General features: G+C 63.2%; 1 protein-coding gene across 1 annotated transcript in view; it reads left to right on the forward strand.

Moving 5' to 3' along the window:
- The window catches only part of SORCS2 (sortilin related VPS10 domain containing receptor 2), a 367,218-nt gene that overhangs the window by 329,049 nt on the left and 24,875 nt on the right, over positions 1-13,294 (forward strand). Inside the window, 4 exon segments of the mRNA XM_029952530.1 lie at positions 2,196-2,298; positions 5,974-6,050; positions 9,755-9,846; positions 10,696-10,803. Coding sequence (XP_029808390.1) covers positions 2,196-2,298; positions 5,974-6,050; positions 9,755-9,846; positions 10,696-10,803 — 380 coding nt within the window.

The raw sequence follows: 13,294 nt of genomic DNA on the forward strand, positions 1-13,294 counted from the left end.
TGCCTCCCTCCTGTCTCTCCCTGGCCTGGGCTTCTCCCACCAACGATCACACCCCCTGCAGCCCAGCTCACACAGCTTTGAGGGCCCAGCACAGACGAGCCAACCTGGTCCCAACGGCACCGGGCCCTGGGCAGCCACCTGGGGCCGCCTGACCCTGGGCGATGCCCAATCTACTAGACCGTCTCACTTTTAACTCAGCATGATCTAGAATGTGCTCGGACCTCGGGCCGAAGACAGTGCCCTGAAACATGCAAGTACAGAAAGGAGCATCGTCAGATAGAGGTCGGGGGGAGGGGTCATGGAGGCCAGCAGCGGGGTCCACAGGGACCTGCTTCTCCCCCCTCCCCGCTGCATCGCAGGGAGGAGACCCAAGCCCAGAGGCGCCTGTAAAATTAGAGTTGTCGCCCAAGTTAGATTCTGGGTCTCTGAGTGCTCAGCTCGACGGTATTTCTAAACTGGCAATTGTTCCAGGAAGTAAAGAAGCAGGGAGAGATTATGGCTTTCCTTAGAAGTAAACAGTTAAGCAAAACCTTGTCCAGGGGGAGGTCTGGACCCCAACTTTCTCTCCGAAACCTGTGCTGAGCTAATCCAGTTATCCTGTGAGGTAGAGACGGAGACTCAGACGCTGAGCACTTTTTCCAGAGTCCCAAGGCTTTCAGGGGCCACAAGGACTCAAGACCCAGCCCCTCCTACGGTCCTGCATATCCCAGGCCTGTGGCCTGGCCAAACAGGGGGCCCAGGAAGCTTGGCCCCAGAGTCGTTAACCCAAGAGCCCGCTTGAGGTCTGGAGCGCGGTGGGGGCCCTGGCGACCCTGCTCCGTCTCCTATGTTATCAAGGTGGGCTTGGCCAGCCGGACCCCAGACCCTATCACGTCTCAGACTTCGGGAGGGATGACAGAGGAACAGGTGTCAGAGCCCTCTGGGGGGCGGCCCCTGGTGCCTGGCTCTGGACCCCGGAGGGTGCTGCGCGGAGACCTGGGACCTTGTCCGAGGCTCTCTGTTCTGTCGTGGGGTGCCAGGGGGCTTCGGGCAGGAGTGCAGCCTTGAGCCTCTGAGGCCTGGGGAGACTCGGGGAGGCCACAGTCCACAGATCACATCCTCCTCAGCGCGTCTGTTCTCCCTGGAGCCCCGTCCCCACCAGGGGCGAGCTGGGGTGCAGGCAGCCAGGGGGAGACGGGGGGGCGGGGGTCTGCTCTTGCTCCTCCTCCAGGAGGCTCCCGGCCAAGAAGTGTGTCCTTCCCCCGCCCAGGAGATGCCGCAGGCCCAGAATCCACGCAGCCTGGCTCGTGGCCCCAGCTCCACCACTGCCCTTGGGGGGCTTGCTTGAATGCTCTCTGCCTCAGTTTCCCCACTGGTGAAATGGGGATGGAAGTGTGATGTCGAGAGCATCAGTGACCCACACCGCATGCTGAGCTTGGTGCCGTCAGCTGATGGAAGTTGCAAAAAAATATTATTACAACGGGTTTACCCTCCAGCCAGGGCACCCCCCAGGGCCACCCTCAGGGTGCCCACTGATGCTCGCCAGTGGGCTCTTCACAGAAGGGATAGGCTGAGGGGCTATCTTACAGCTGTCCCCTGGTGCCTGGGCTACCGTGGTTCTGAATGGATGGGTGAATGGATGGATAGACGGATGGCGGATGGATGGATGGTGGATGGATGGATGGATGGACGGATGGATAGATGGATGGTGGATGGACAGATGGATGTATGTATGTGGGTGGATAGATGGATGGATGGATGGATGGATGGATTGGGGTGGGCTGGGTGGTGGATGGATGGATAGACAGATGGATAGATGGATGGTGGATATAGATGGATGGAAAGATGGATGGATGGATGGTGGATGGATGGATGGATGGACAAACAGATGGATGTGGCAGTGGGCTGTGCAGGCTCCAGGGGTCACATTCTGTGACCTGGCATTGCATGGGAATGCCCACTGCATGTCGGGAGTGCTCTCTCGTGCTGGGAGGACCCTCCCCTAGGGGAGTCCAGCCGGCTCATCCATGTGCCGGGTCAACCCAGGCCTGCTGGCCACCACCCTGCGCTCAGCCTCAGAGCCTCCTTCCCGCCCTCCATTCCTCCTCCGAGGTGCCCGTGGCCCTGCCTTCCCACCCGGAAAGCCTCCGTCCTACCCTCCTGGGGGCACTCCTCCCACCCCAGTGCTGACCTTGGCTCCCTTCCCCCCCTTGCAGCCGGACTGCCACCTCCACCTGCATCTGCGATGGGCGGACAACCCCTACGTGTCGGGCACCGTGCACACGAAAGACACCGCCCCGGGCCTCATCATGGGCGCAGGTAGGAGGTGCCGCCGCTGCCTGAGGGCCGCTTGCTTCTCAAGGGCAGAACTGGAGGCCATGGGCCTGGGTCCTTGGTGTGTCTGCCGGGGGCGGGGGGGGCGTGTCTTGGCCCAGCCTGAGGGGTGAACACATGGCCCACAGTGGGTACGAGCTGCGTGCTGCTGTGTGGGAAGATGGACGGATGGACGGGTGACGGACGGATGGACGGCCAACGACAGGATGGGGCGGGTGAGCAGTGGAGGATGGGCGAACGGACAGGCGGGTGGAGGGAAGAGTGGACAGTTAGACGGCCAGAGAAGACAGACCACGGAGTGGTGAGTGGGTCAACAGGCGGATGGACGGACGCGTGGACGGATGGACGGGAGGATGATTTGTGTCGTGGCTGATGTGTATTGATCCCTGAAGAAGGTTCTGGTTGATGCAGGGAGAGAGACACATGCAACTCACATGAGGAAAAAACTCAAAGCGTCAGTTGGGCAGGTGCCTGTCTACACCCGTAAGCCAGATCCTCCTTCGGCCGTGTGCTCGAGTGTGCTGCGGGGACACGACCTGAAATGAGGTTTATCTGAGTTCTCTCAAAATGCAAAGCATGTGTTTGGAAAGTGTATTTGCCAGGTAGCGGCTGGCATCATATTTCCCTTGTAATGTGCAGGGTTACGGGCCCTCCGGCACCCAGCGCTGGGACAGCCCTGCCTGCCCCCCCTGGGGGGAGGAGCCCTGGGTACCGCTGACGGGAAGGAAGAGAAAGCGAGAGAATGGTCTTCCTGTTAGCAGTTGTCCTGGGCAGGCTTTCTTCCGTCCAGGCGCCGAGCGCATCACTGCACCGGCCCGAGAGGCCCCCGCCCCCAGGCAGCTCGGGCTGGGGGTGACCTGGCCCACCATGCCGGGGTGTCACGGAGGAAGCCGAGCCAGGCTCCTTAGGGACGGAAAGCCCCCAGGCACTCCTGCCTCCCAGCCCCTCAAAGGCACTGTCCTGATTGGCTGAATCCCCAAATTCTTGACCAAAATAGAAAAGGCACAATTTTAAATGTGTCTTTGGTTCAAAGGCCTCAGACACCCAGAGTGAGCTTCCTGGCAGCCCAGGAAAGCAGTGAGGATGTGAGGTTTATCACCGGGACGTCTACCGGCCACACCCAAAGAGGGAGTGCCCAAGCAGCCTCCCCCCTCCGACCTCCCTGCCTCTCTCTGGACCTCAGTGTCCCTGTCTGTCAAATGAGGCCCCACCTCCAGGTTTCTGCAGGCCTTTCTGCGCTGACAGCCTGGGGACACATTCAGTGAAGGGCCCTCATTTGTCCCCGGTGCCTGTTAGGGGCCAGCAGCCCAACAGCTCTGGTAGATGGAGCAAGGAAGACAGAGCGCGTCCCTTGAAAGACAGCCATCTGTCTGCACGGCTGAAATTACAGACCGGGATCCACCCGCTGAGCGGTGCTGACGCCGCCGCATTCGGGGTCCGGACGCAGCGGAGATCAAGGGCGCCCTGCCTTCCCCTCCCCCGTCATTCCGTTCATCATTCATTCATTCACTCACTTGTTTCATTCATTCAGCGGCCACTTCTCAGCCAGGCGGGGGGGTGGGGACCCCAGTTCGGCAACTGCCCCTCCCTCGTCATGCGCCCTCCACCCCAACCGCCGTCCGGGTGTTCTCTCCACCTGCTCGGCCTCTCCTTCTTCCTCGGCCGGAGCACCTCTGTCTCTCTGGGCCCAGCTTGGAGGCCACTCCCTGCGGGAGCCTCCTCCCGATGGCCTTCCTTCCCGCTTCCACCTGCCATCCCCGTCTGCACCCACAATGCCCTGGGCTCTGCCTGCGGCTGCATCGCACGCTCTTCCCCTGCTGGGCTGAGAGTGCTCTGGGAGCAGGGGCCGTGGTTCATCCATCTCAGACCGCCCTCAGCTCTGCACAGGGCTTGACCGACAGCAGGTGCCCAGCAGTGCTGGTGACTCAGTGCCGGGATGGATGAGTGAGTGGACCTGAAGAAGAGAAGTGTGGGGATGGAGGGGGTGATGGATGGATCGATGGATGAATGGATAGATGGATGAATGGATGGATGGATAATGGACAGATGATGGATGGATGGATGGATGGATGATGGATGAATGGATGGATGGATGATGGGCAGATGGACAGATGATGGATGGATCAATCGACTTATCGATCAATTATGGATGGATGGACAGATGGATGGATGGATGGATGGATCAATTAATTGATCGATGATGGAAAGATGGGCAGATGGATGAATGATGGATGGATAGGTGGATGGATCAGTTGATTGATCAATGAAAAATGGATGGATGATGGACAGATGAATGGATGGTGGACAGATGGCAGACGGATGGCGGACGGATGGATGGATGACAGGTGGACGGATGGGTGACAGGTGGACGGGTGGGTGCATGCATGCAGTGGTGCTTGGTTGGACCTCCGGAAGGATGGCAAGCACACACCCCCTCACCACTCTGGTTGGGACTTTCTTTCATGCGTCTGTTTGAGGACAATCCATTCCCTTTGGAATTTTCCACTGGCATCTGCACTTGACTCTGGATAAGACAGTGCTGAGAGTGTCGTGTAAGTCATGCTGCAGATGGAAAGTGATGTATGAGCTCCCAGGGCAGGGCCTTTGGCTCCAGGCAGGGGTCTAGAAGCCTTCAGTGTCCTCTCAGGCCCCGTCATCCTGGGGGCTCTCACCGCGGTCCCTGCCAAATCCAGCTTGTTGGAAAACCTGGTCATTCTGGCCCTTCCCCGGGGGACAGTTTAGGGCAGGCTGGGCTCAGCCCAGAGGTCACCAGGACCCTCCTGGCACCTGGCTCTATGAGGTGGACACTGGTCCCTCCGCAGGAGCCCATCTGGGCTCAGTTTCCTCATCTGTAAGCTGGAGTTGGCGTGGACACTGAGCGGGCATCCTCCCCCTCTGGCACCACCCCAAGATTAAATCTGAGCCTACAGAGTGGTGAGGACAGTGACCCGTCAGCCAGCCTGGTATCGGTCTCAAGTGAGCCACGGCCAAGGAGGACCTCCTGCTGTCCAGTTGGTTTGGTGGCCCCCTCACACCATCCAGATATTTAATGAGCACCTACTCTGTGCCTACCCTGCATCTCATCTGTTCTGCCCCACGCTGCCTGGACTTCCGGCCCTCCTGCGACCAGCCTCCGGGGGCTGTCTCCAAATGCAAACCCAGCTGTGTCCTTGCCCCAGCTTAAAGCCGGTCAGGGGCCACCCTGACCCCACACTGGCCCACCGGGAGCATGTCCTGTTAGCACCAGTGCATCCGTCCGTCCATCCATCCATCCGTCCATCCATCATCATCCATCTGTCCATCATTGATCAATCAATGGATTCATTCATCCGTCCATCCATCCATCACCAGTCCCTGATCAGCAGCCCACACCTATCCTTGCACACTCATGCCCCGGACCCCTCCAGCGCCTGGGCTCCGCCTGCCCCCGGGCCCTGCCGGAGCTGCGAGGCTGGCCAGCTTTGGGCAAAGCTAACCCTGTACCGCACAGACAGGGCCCCAGGGCCCGAGCGCAGTGGTTCCACAGGCCGCTCAGTGTAGGGAGATTGCCGAGGGGGACCCACGCGGGGGTGGCTTTGGGCGTGGGAGACGCAGACCCCGGGCACAGACCTTGGTGAGGCTGGCTGACCTCAGGGCAAACTTGCCCCTGCTCTGCACCAGGTAACCTGGGCTCGCAGCTGGTGGAGTATAAAGAGGAAATGTACATCACGTCGGACTGCGGGCACACCTGGCGGCAGGTAAGGAGGCAGAGGCCTGGTGCCCGCGTCACCCTGGTTCACGGAGGCTCCCCACTGACCCCTGCCCCCTCCCCGCTCCCGAGGGAGTTCTGAGACACGTCTTTCCCCTCCAGCCAACCTGACCGGCTGGACACAGAGCTCCATTTAGCAGGTGTTGTGTCCACCGCACAGGGGCTACCAGACCTGACACGCACCTGCCCACAGCCTGACGGTGACCGTCGGGGTCTGAGCCGTGGGAATACGTGCCCCGGCCAGGGCAGGAGGGGCTGTCCTGGCAGGAAGCCACACGGGGTCTCAGGGCCGGGCTGAGCTCTTCTGGGAGCCCAGAGACCAGGAATGGGGGGGTGACCCCACGGTCCCCGGCGGGGGGTGGGGGCGGCTGTCGGGTGGACGGCAGGGTTGCGGGAGCGAAGGAACACGTGGGGGAGGGGCAGGCTGGCGGAGCCTCGCTGAGTCTGGGCTGCAGGGGGCTGGGAGGCATCCTGGGGTGCTGGTTCGAGGAAGCAGTTCTGCAGGAAACGGTGGCCCCCCTGTGCCCCGTGCAGCACCCACAGTGAGCAGCCATTGTCCACCTGCAGGGCTGAGACGGGGAGGGCGGGTCGGCTGCTGGCCCCAGGGTCCCCCGGGGGGGGGTGGTGCAGTCATGGGGCTCGGGAGCCCAGGAGACGCCTGTCTGCCTCGCCACTGGCCGTTTGATTCCCGCACAAAAGGCCAAGGGAGGTCCAGCAACAGTCCCTGCATTAAACACGTAGGAAAATGCACTCAACGTCTGCATGCACCTGCCCTTCCGGACGGAGCCCGAAGCTCTGGTCCAGGGCAGGGTCTCCATGCCTGAACCCCGGTGGCGCTCCGGAAGGTGCCCGGCTTACCTACAGCCTCTGTGTAAGGCCCTGACATTTTTCAGATTATGCAAGACACGGGGAGCTTTGAAAAGGGCGAAAGAGACTTATTTTGTTACAATATTTCTATTTCACTAAAACTAGTGAAAGATGCCTCAACTCTCTTAAAGGTCACCTTCCATCCATTTATTAAAGAAACATGCTCCGTATTAGGGTGAAACAGACAAGCTGCTCTGATTTCTAGAAACTGTGAGACACCCGCAGTGGTGACTCGGCACGTGGGAACCTGGAACTGGAGGGGGTGTCCGGGGGGTGTTCCAGTGCGGTGGGGGGGCGGGGGGCGGGGGAGACGGGCCTCCGTGGGACCCGGGGGTAGGAGGGTGGGGCCCACGTGCCTGCACAGTGCTCTGCTGCCGGGGAGAGACCCTCCGGGTTTGGAGTTCACCGTGTGGGGGAGGTGGCAGAGGACCGGCCGTGAGGTCACAGAAGGCCCTGCTCTCGCGGGCAGGTGACAGAGGGTGTGATGGCATGTGTCAGGGAGAAGAAGTCTCAGAATACGAATTACAAGTGACATGTTTGTGCTGCCGACTGGACTAACCTTTTATAAACACGAGTTCCCTAGGATGATCAAAAACAAAAACCAACCAGAACACTCTCCCAGTGCCCCGAGTCTGGGGTGCGGGGAGGCAGGGAAGAGGGGACCAGAGACTGGCTGCCCCCCGGGCCCTGCTGCCCGGGGGCTGATCACGGCACAGGAAACCAGCCGCGTGTTCCACGAGCCTGCACCCCCTCTGCCAGAGTCACAGGCTGCTAGGAATGGCTGGCCAGGGGTCCCCGGTGATGGCGGGGAGGTGCCCCATGTTGGGGATGGGGGCGTGGAGAACGTCCTCCGGGGAGGAGCCGCCGGCTGGGTCACATGCGCCAGCGGATGGCCGGGTGCCCCCAATCCTGGCTCCGAGGACCCGCCTGTGATGGCTTCCCTGGCCACGCCCTGCCGCACCGCGGCCTCGTCACCCCACAGAGAACGGGGTAGGGCCCACCGGAGCAGGAATGAGGGTGCCCACGCGGGCAGAGGCCTCTGCAAGACCCATGGTTTGCACAGGGCATCTCCTGCAGAGGCCTGGAGGCCATGAAGGGGTTTGGACGGATTCGGAAGGCCGTGGGGAGCTACTGGAAGGTTCTGGTGGGGCTGGGACCTGGGATGAGGTGATGTCAGGGCTGAGGGCTCAGCCCGAGGCACTCACCCAGATCTGCTAAACTTTAAATTCCTAAGACATGGGGCCCCTTCTCCATGTCTCTCCCCGCTGCATCCTCCCCGCCGGGTCCTGTGGGATCCGGGAAAACCTAGCCCCGCAGTTATGGAGAGACTCAAGATGGAGCAGCAGGGAGAAGGCGCCACCCAAGGTTCTTCTGACCATTCCCTGTTCCTGCTCGCCCATTGTCCTAGAACGTTCCCCCCGGAGTCAGGGGCTTTCCAGGTGATCTGCCGGGCAGGAGCAGCCGCGGGAAGGGGGGCCGGCCTCACCGGGTGCTGAGTGGGTCATGTGGCCACCGGCTGGGCGGTTCCTGTCCTCCCGGCCCAGGAGGGGCGTCTGGCCCCCACGCGGCACGAAGGCGTGCCAGTCCCCACGCCAAGGTCTCATTGAGACGCTGGGCAGGCTGGTCCGGGGGATGGGCTGGGGGGGGCTTGTGGGGGGGTCCCCGCTCTTCCCCATCTCCTCCTGAGCTTCCCTGTGCCCCGGCCACAGAGAGGGGGACCCGGGATGGGGCCACCTCCTGGGAGAGGTACCGGGTGAGCATCACGGGATGGAGGGTGCCAGCAACCCCCTCTGGGTGGGGTCCACCCCCTCGCTCGCCCTTCAGATGTCTGGGCTCCCAGAAGGCCCGGTGCAGGCCCCCCGCACCCTGGCCTGACTCAGGAGCCACACCTGGCCCTGCCGCCTGCCCGTGGGAGGCCCTGGCATGCGCCGCCCCACCCCAGGCCTCAGCTTCCTCATCTGCAAAATGGGCTGTGGTCACAGGTGCCTCCTCCCGTGTGAATCTTGTCCGGCCGCTCAGCCTCATGTTTCGTCACCTGAAGACCTAGCGGTGACTCATTCATTCACCGCCTTACGCATTCACTCCTTTCTCCTCCCCCACACACCCTCCCTGAGCACAGGCGCCCCCAGCTCTGAGCTGAGCCCTGCCGGACCACAAGGAGGACTCAGAGACAGGTCCCGCCTGGGAGGAGCTCCCTGGCTGGAGGAGACAATGACAAATAGTGTAGTCGGTGCTGAGGCTGTGGGCCCAGAGGCACTCCCCACCCAGCCTGGCCTCCGGGAGGGCTTCCTGGAGGAGGCAGCACTTGAGCAGAGTCTTTTAAAAATATTTTTTAATGTTTATTTATTTTTGAGAGAGAGAGAGAGAGAGAGAGAGAGAGAGAGAGAGAGAGAGAGAGAGAGAGAGAGAGAATGAGTGGGGGAGGGGCAGAGAGAGAGGGAGACACCGAATCCGAAGCAGCTCCAGGCTCTGAGCTGTCAGCACAGAGCCCGATGCAGGGCTGGAATCCACGGACTGTGAGATCATGACCTGAGCTGAAGCCAGACGCTTACCCGACTGAGCCCCCCAGGCGCCCCTGAACTGAGTCTAATGTCAAATCGGGGGTTAATTACCCCGAGCGCCTTGCTGGCCTCCAGGATATCCTTCTGCCCTCACGTGGCCGGAGCGTGAACTTCCCACAGAAAAGCCTGTGCGTCAGTGCCATTCGCGTTCGCTCGTCCCCCGCGCACGGAGTCGGGCGGTGTGGGGGACACGGGGCCCGGGGGACAGGGGGCCCCGGCCGGCGCGCTGACACTGCCCCTGGAGGTGACGTGCGCCCGTCCGCAGGTGTTCGAGGAGGAGCACCACGTCCTCTACCTGGACCACGGCGGCGTGATCGCGGCCATCAAGGACACCTCCATCCCCTTGAAGATCCTCAAGTAACGCCGGGGTGGGGGGGCCCGCAGCGGGCGGGGGCGACTGCAGGGTGGGGGAGGGCCCTCCAGCAGGAGCTGCTCCCGCCTGGGCAGGGGGACACAGAGAAACAGGGAATGACAGTCCAGTGTGGCCGGGAGGGGGGAGCAGAGGAACCCCGGGGGCTGCGGGGCCCGGAGGAGGCCCCCACCCCAGCCTGGGGGAGCAAGGAGGGCTTCCCAGAGGAGGTGACTTCCAAGCATCAACGAGAGTTAGTCAAGTGGAGGAGGCAGGGCCAGGCAAGGAGGCCAGCATCGTGTGCCCAGGCGGGAACAGGCTTGGCTCGGCCTCGGACACGTAAAGGGTGGTTGTGGGGAAGGGAGGGCAGCTGTTTGTTCTGGAGTCTGAAGGCAGAGCTGGGGGAGCTGCCAGGAAGCCAGTATCACTTTAGTCTGAAAAAGTTTTCTGCACTGCAAGCTGGTGGCAGCGCGATATGATGAACTGGCAGGCAGTGAGCCCCTGTCCCTGGCCTGGCAACGCCTGGGCTGGGCGCCCGCATTGGGTGGCGCTGAGCTGGCTGTTCCAGGGCCCAGATGACTGCAATCCAGGGGCTGAAAAGCAGCTTCCAGCTCGCCCAGACCCCCAGCTGTGGTGTTACCACAGATATGCGGACGCTGCTTGGTGCTGGCAGGCGGCTGCCGTGCCCCCTGGGCAAGGGTGCGGGTGCAGCAGACACGGCTGGCCCCTTCTCCCAGCCCCCCAGCCCCCACTGGGCAGCACTGGCCCCGGGCTCTGGCGGGACGCACGCAGAGGGCAGCTGGGCCCGGACCCCGCCCCCGCCCCCCCCCCCCGTGGTGACATCCCACCCCCTGCAGGTTCAGCGTCGACGAGGGCCTCACCTGGAGCACGCACAACTTCACCAGCACCTCTGTGTTCGTGGACGGGCTGCTGGGCGAGCCGGGGGACGAGACGCTGGTCATGACGTGAGTGCCCGCCGCAGATCCCGCTGACCCCCGGGGGCCATGCCGCTCCGAGGGGCGTGCAAGGCTGGCCTCCCACCCCTCCCCAGCCTCCTCACTCCCACCCTCACACGTGCCTCCTCGTCTCCTACTGTCCTCTCCTCCTGTCTTCCTGGGGACGCCGGTCACCTGCCAGGATCGCCTGGGGCGTGAGGGCTCGAACCCAGTCAAGGGCTGGCTCTGGACCTCTGCCCCTCGCTGCCTCTGGAGCCCTCCCCCTCCCCCTCCTTCTCCACCCCTCCTTCCCCCCTCCTTCGCCCTCCTCCTCCTTCTTCCCCTTCCCCCTCCTTCACCTTCCTACTACCCTCCCCCTTCTCTGCTCCTCCCCCTCCCCCTCCCCCTCTTCCATTGTCATCATCATTATAAACCTGGAGGGACTCAGAAGCACGCGGGGCAGGCTGGGCTCAGAGGCTGCAGCTCTAGGCCCTGAGGCCACACGGGGAGCTCAGCCCGGCTCCGGGGCAAACGCTGCACTAGGCACCGCGAGGGGGGAATCGGCTTCGCGCATCCCTGTTGGGCTCTGAGTCTGGGAATGAAACAGGTGCACGAGGCCAGACCGCTCCCGCCCCGACGCCGGGGAAAGCGGGTCCCGCTCTGGAGGGCTCCTTCCCAGGCACTCCAGCCTCGGGGGCTTGTCGGGCCAGGGCCTGACACTCTGCATTCCCACCGGCTCCCTCCGCTCTACGTGTGGCCGCTGCACTTGGTGCCACAGAGCAGGGCCCTGTGCCTTTCCCTGATGACGCCCGTCCTGGGGAGACCAAGGTTCCCGAAAATGCATGTCTGCCCAGAGCCTGTGGGTGTCACTTTCTTTGGAAATAGGGTCTTTGCAGATGTGACCTGCTGGGATGAGGTCATGCTGCCGTGGGGGGGCCAGGAGGGGCTAATCCATCGACCTTGTAGGAGGGGAAGGGAGGGGTCCCGACGGGCACACAGGGAGAGTGCCACACACGGGGCACCACAACCCAGGACTGCCTGCTGGAGGAGGCAGGGGGACCCGCCCTAGAGCCTGTGGGCAGAGCCCTACCCGCCAACACCAAAGTTTCCACTTCTGGCTTCCAGCCTTCGGTTGTGGGTGGCCCTCGTTGGTGGGAACGCGTTGGGGCACCCCAGGAAGTCATCACGGGGCCCCGCACGCTTCCCCGCTTGGGTCCGGGCCCCTCACTGCGAGCACCAGTCTCTGCCTCCCTAGCTCTTCCCTCCTTCTCCCCGGTGGACTGGGCGGAAACTTCTCGAAGGTGGGGCTCGGCTGGGTCCCCGGCCCAGGAGGACAGGGACAGGCAGAGGAAGGGACAGCGCCCCCCCCACCGCTGACCGAGCCCCTGCAGGAGTCACCCAGGCCAGCCCTTCCCCTGTCATCCCAGCACGGTCTGCAATGGGCTGCCCGCCCTCCCGGGCACTGAGGACCCCAGAGCCGGTGGCCCAGTGGGCACACTTCCTCCCCAGCGGGACGATGCTGGTCTACGGGGCCAGCCGGGGGGCAGGGGTGGGGACGGGCCACATGGGGCTCCGGCCGTTTTCTGGGGCGTTTTGGAGCAGCTGACCTTGAACTGGGACAAGATCGCTAAGTCACGGGCCCGAGGATGAGCTGTGGGCTGAGAAGCAGCCAGCGCTGTCCCACGTCAGTGCTGGACGGTCCACCTGCCCCTTCCTGGAGCACACGGCCCGTGACCCCTGTCCCCGCCCGCTCAGCCCGTGTGGCCGTGGGCCCTGTGGCCGGCGTGGATTTACTCCCTGGGAGGGTGCCCGGCTCGGCTCCCAAGGAGCGTCTGGTTGATTAACCACTGGCACCCCTGTTGGCCCCCTCCCAGCTCACAGAGGGGCCCCCCACCACTGCGGCCTCCGCGGCTCCCCCACTGGCCGTGACGGGCCAGCGCCCACACTTCTGCACACCCCAGAGAGGCCCTCGAAGATGGGCCCCCAGCCTCAGGCCCGACCTGGCGGGAAGTTGCCGGCTCGCACAGCGCTGCCCGCCCCGCCGCGGCCGCCCGGGCCGTCCTGCCCCTTCATTAGCCGGGTGTTCTCCCTTCAAGAGATCGTCTCCCTGTGGAGACTCTGGTTAGGGACCCAACCCAGCAGGCTTTGCTTGGGAGACAGGAGACAAGGGACTGACCACAGGGGAAGGTCAAGGCTGGGACAGAGGGAGGCTCAGGGGCCTCGGACCAGAGGAGACCCCGGGCCAGCCTGCAGAGACGGGATTGCATCTGTAAATGGAGGTAATAGCGTCTGCTCGTGGGGCTGTCTTGGCGGGCAGAGAAATTGCCGCGTGTGCGTGTGCGTGTGCGCGTGCGTGTGCGTGTGCGTGAGGCTCCTCCTGTGTGCCGGTGCCCTGCGTGTGCGTGTGCGTGAGGCTCCCCCTGTGTGCCGGCGCCCGGCGTGTGCATGAGGCTCCTCCTGTGTGCCGGCGCCCTGCATGTGCGTGTGCGTGTGCGTGTGCGTGAGGCTGCTCCTGTGTGCC

Source organism: Suricata suricatta, chromosome 1 (assembly GCF_006229205.1).
Source record: "Suricata suricatta isolate VVHF042 chromosome 1, meerkat_22Aug2017_6uvM2_HiC, whole genome shotgun sequence".
Taxonomy (NCBI): domain Eukaryota; kingdom Metazoa; phylum Chordata; class Mammalia; order Carnivora; family Herpestidae; genus Suricata; species Suricata suricatta.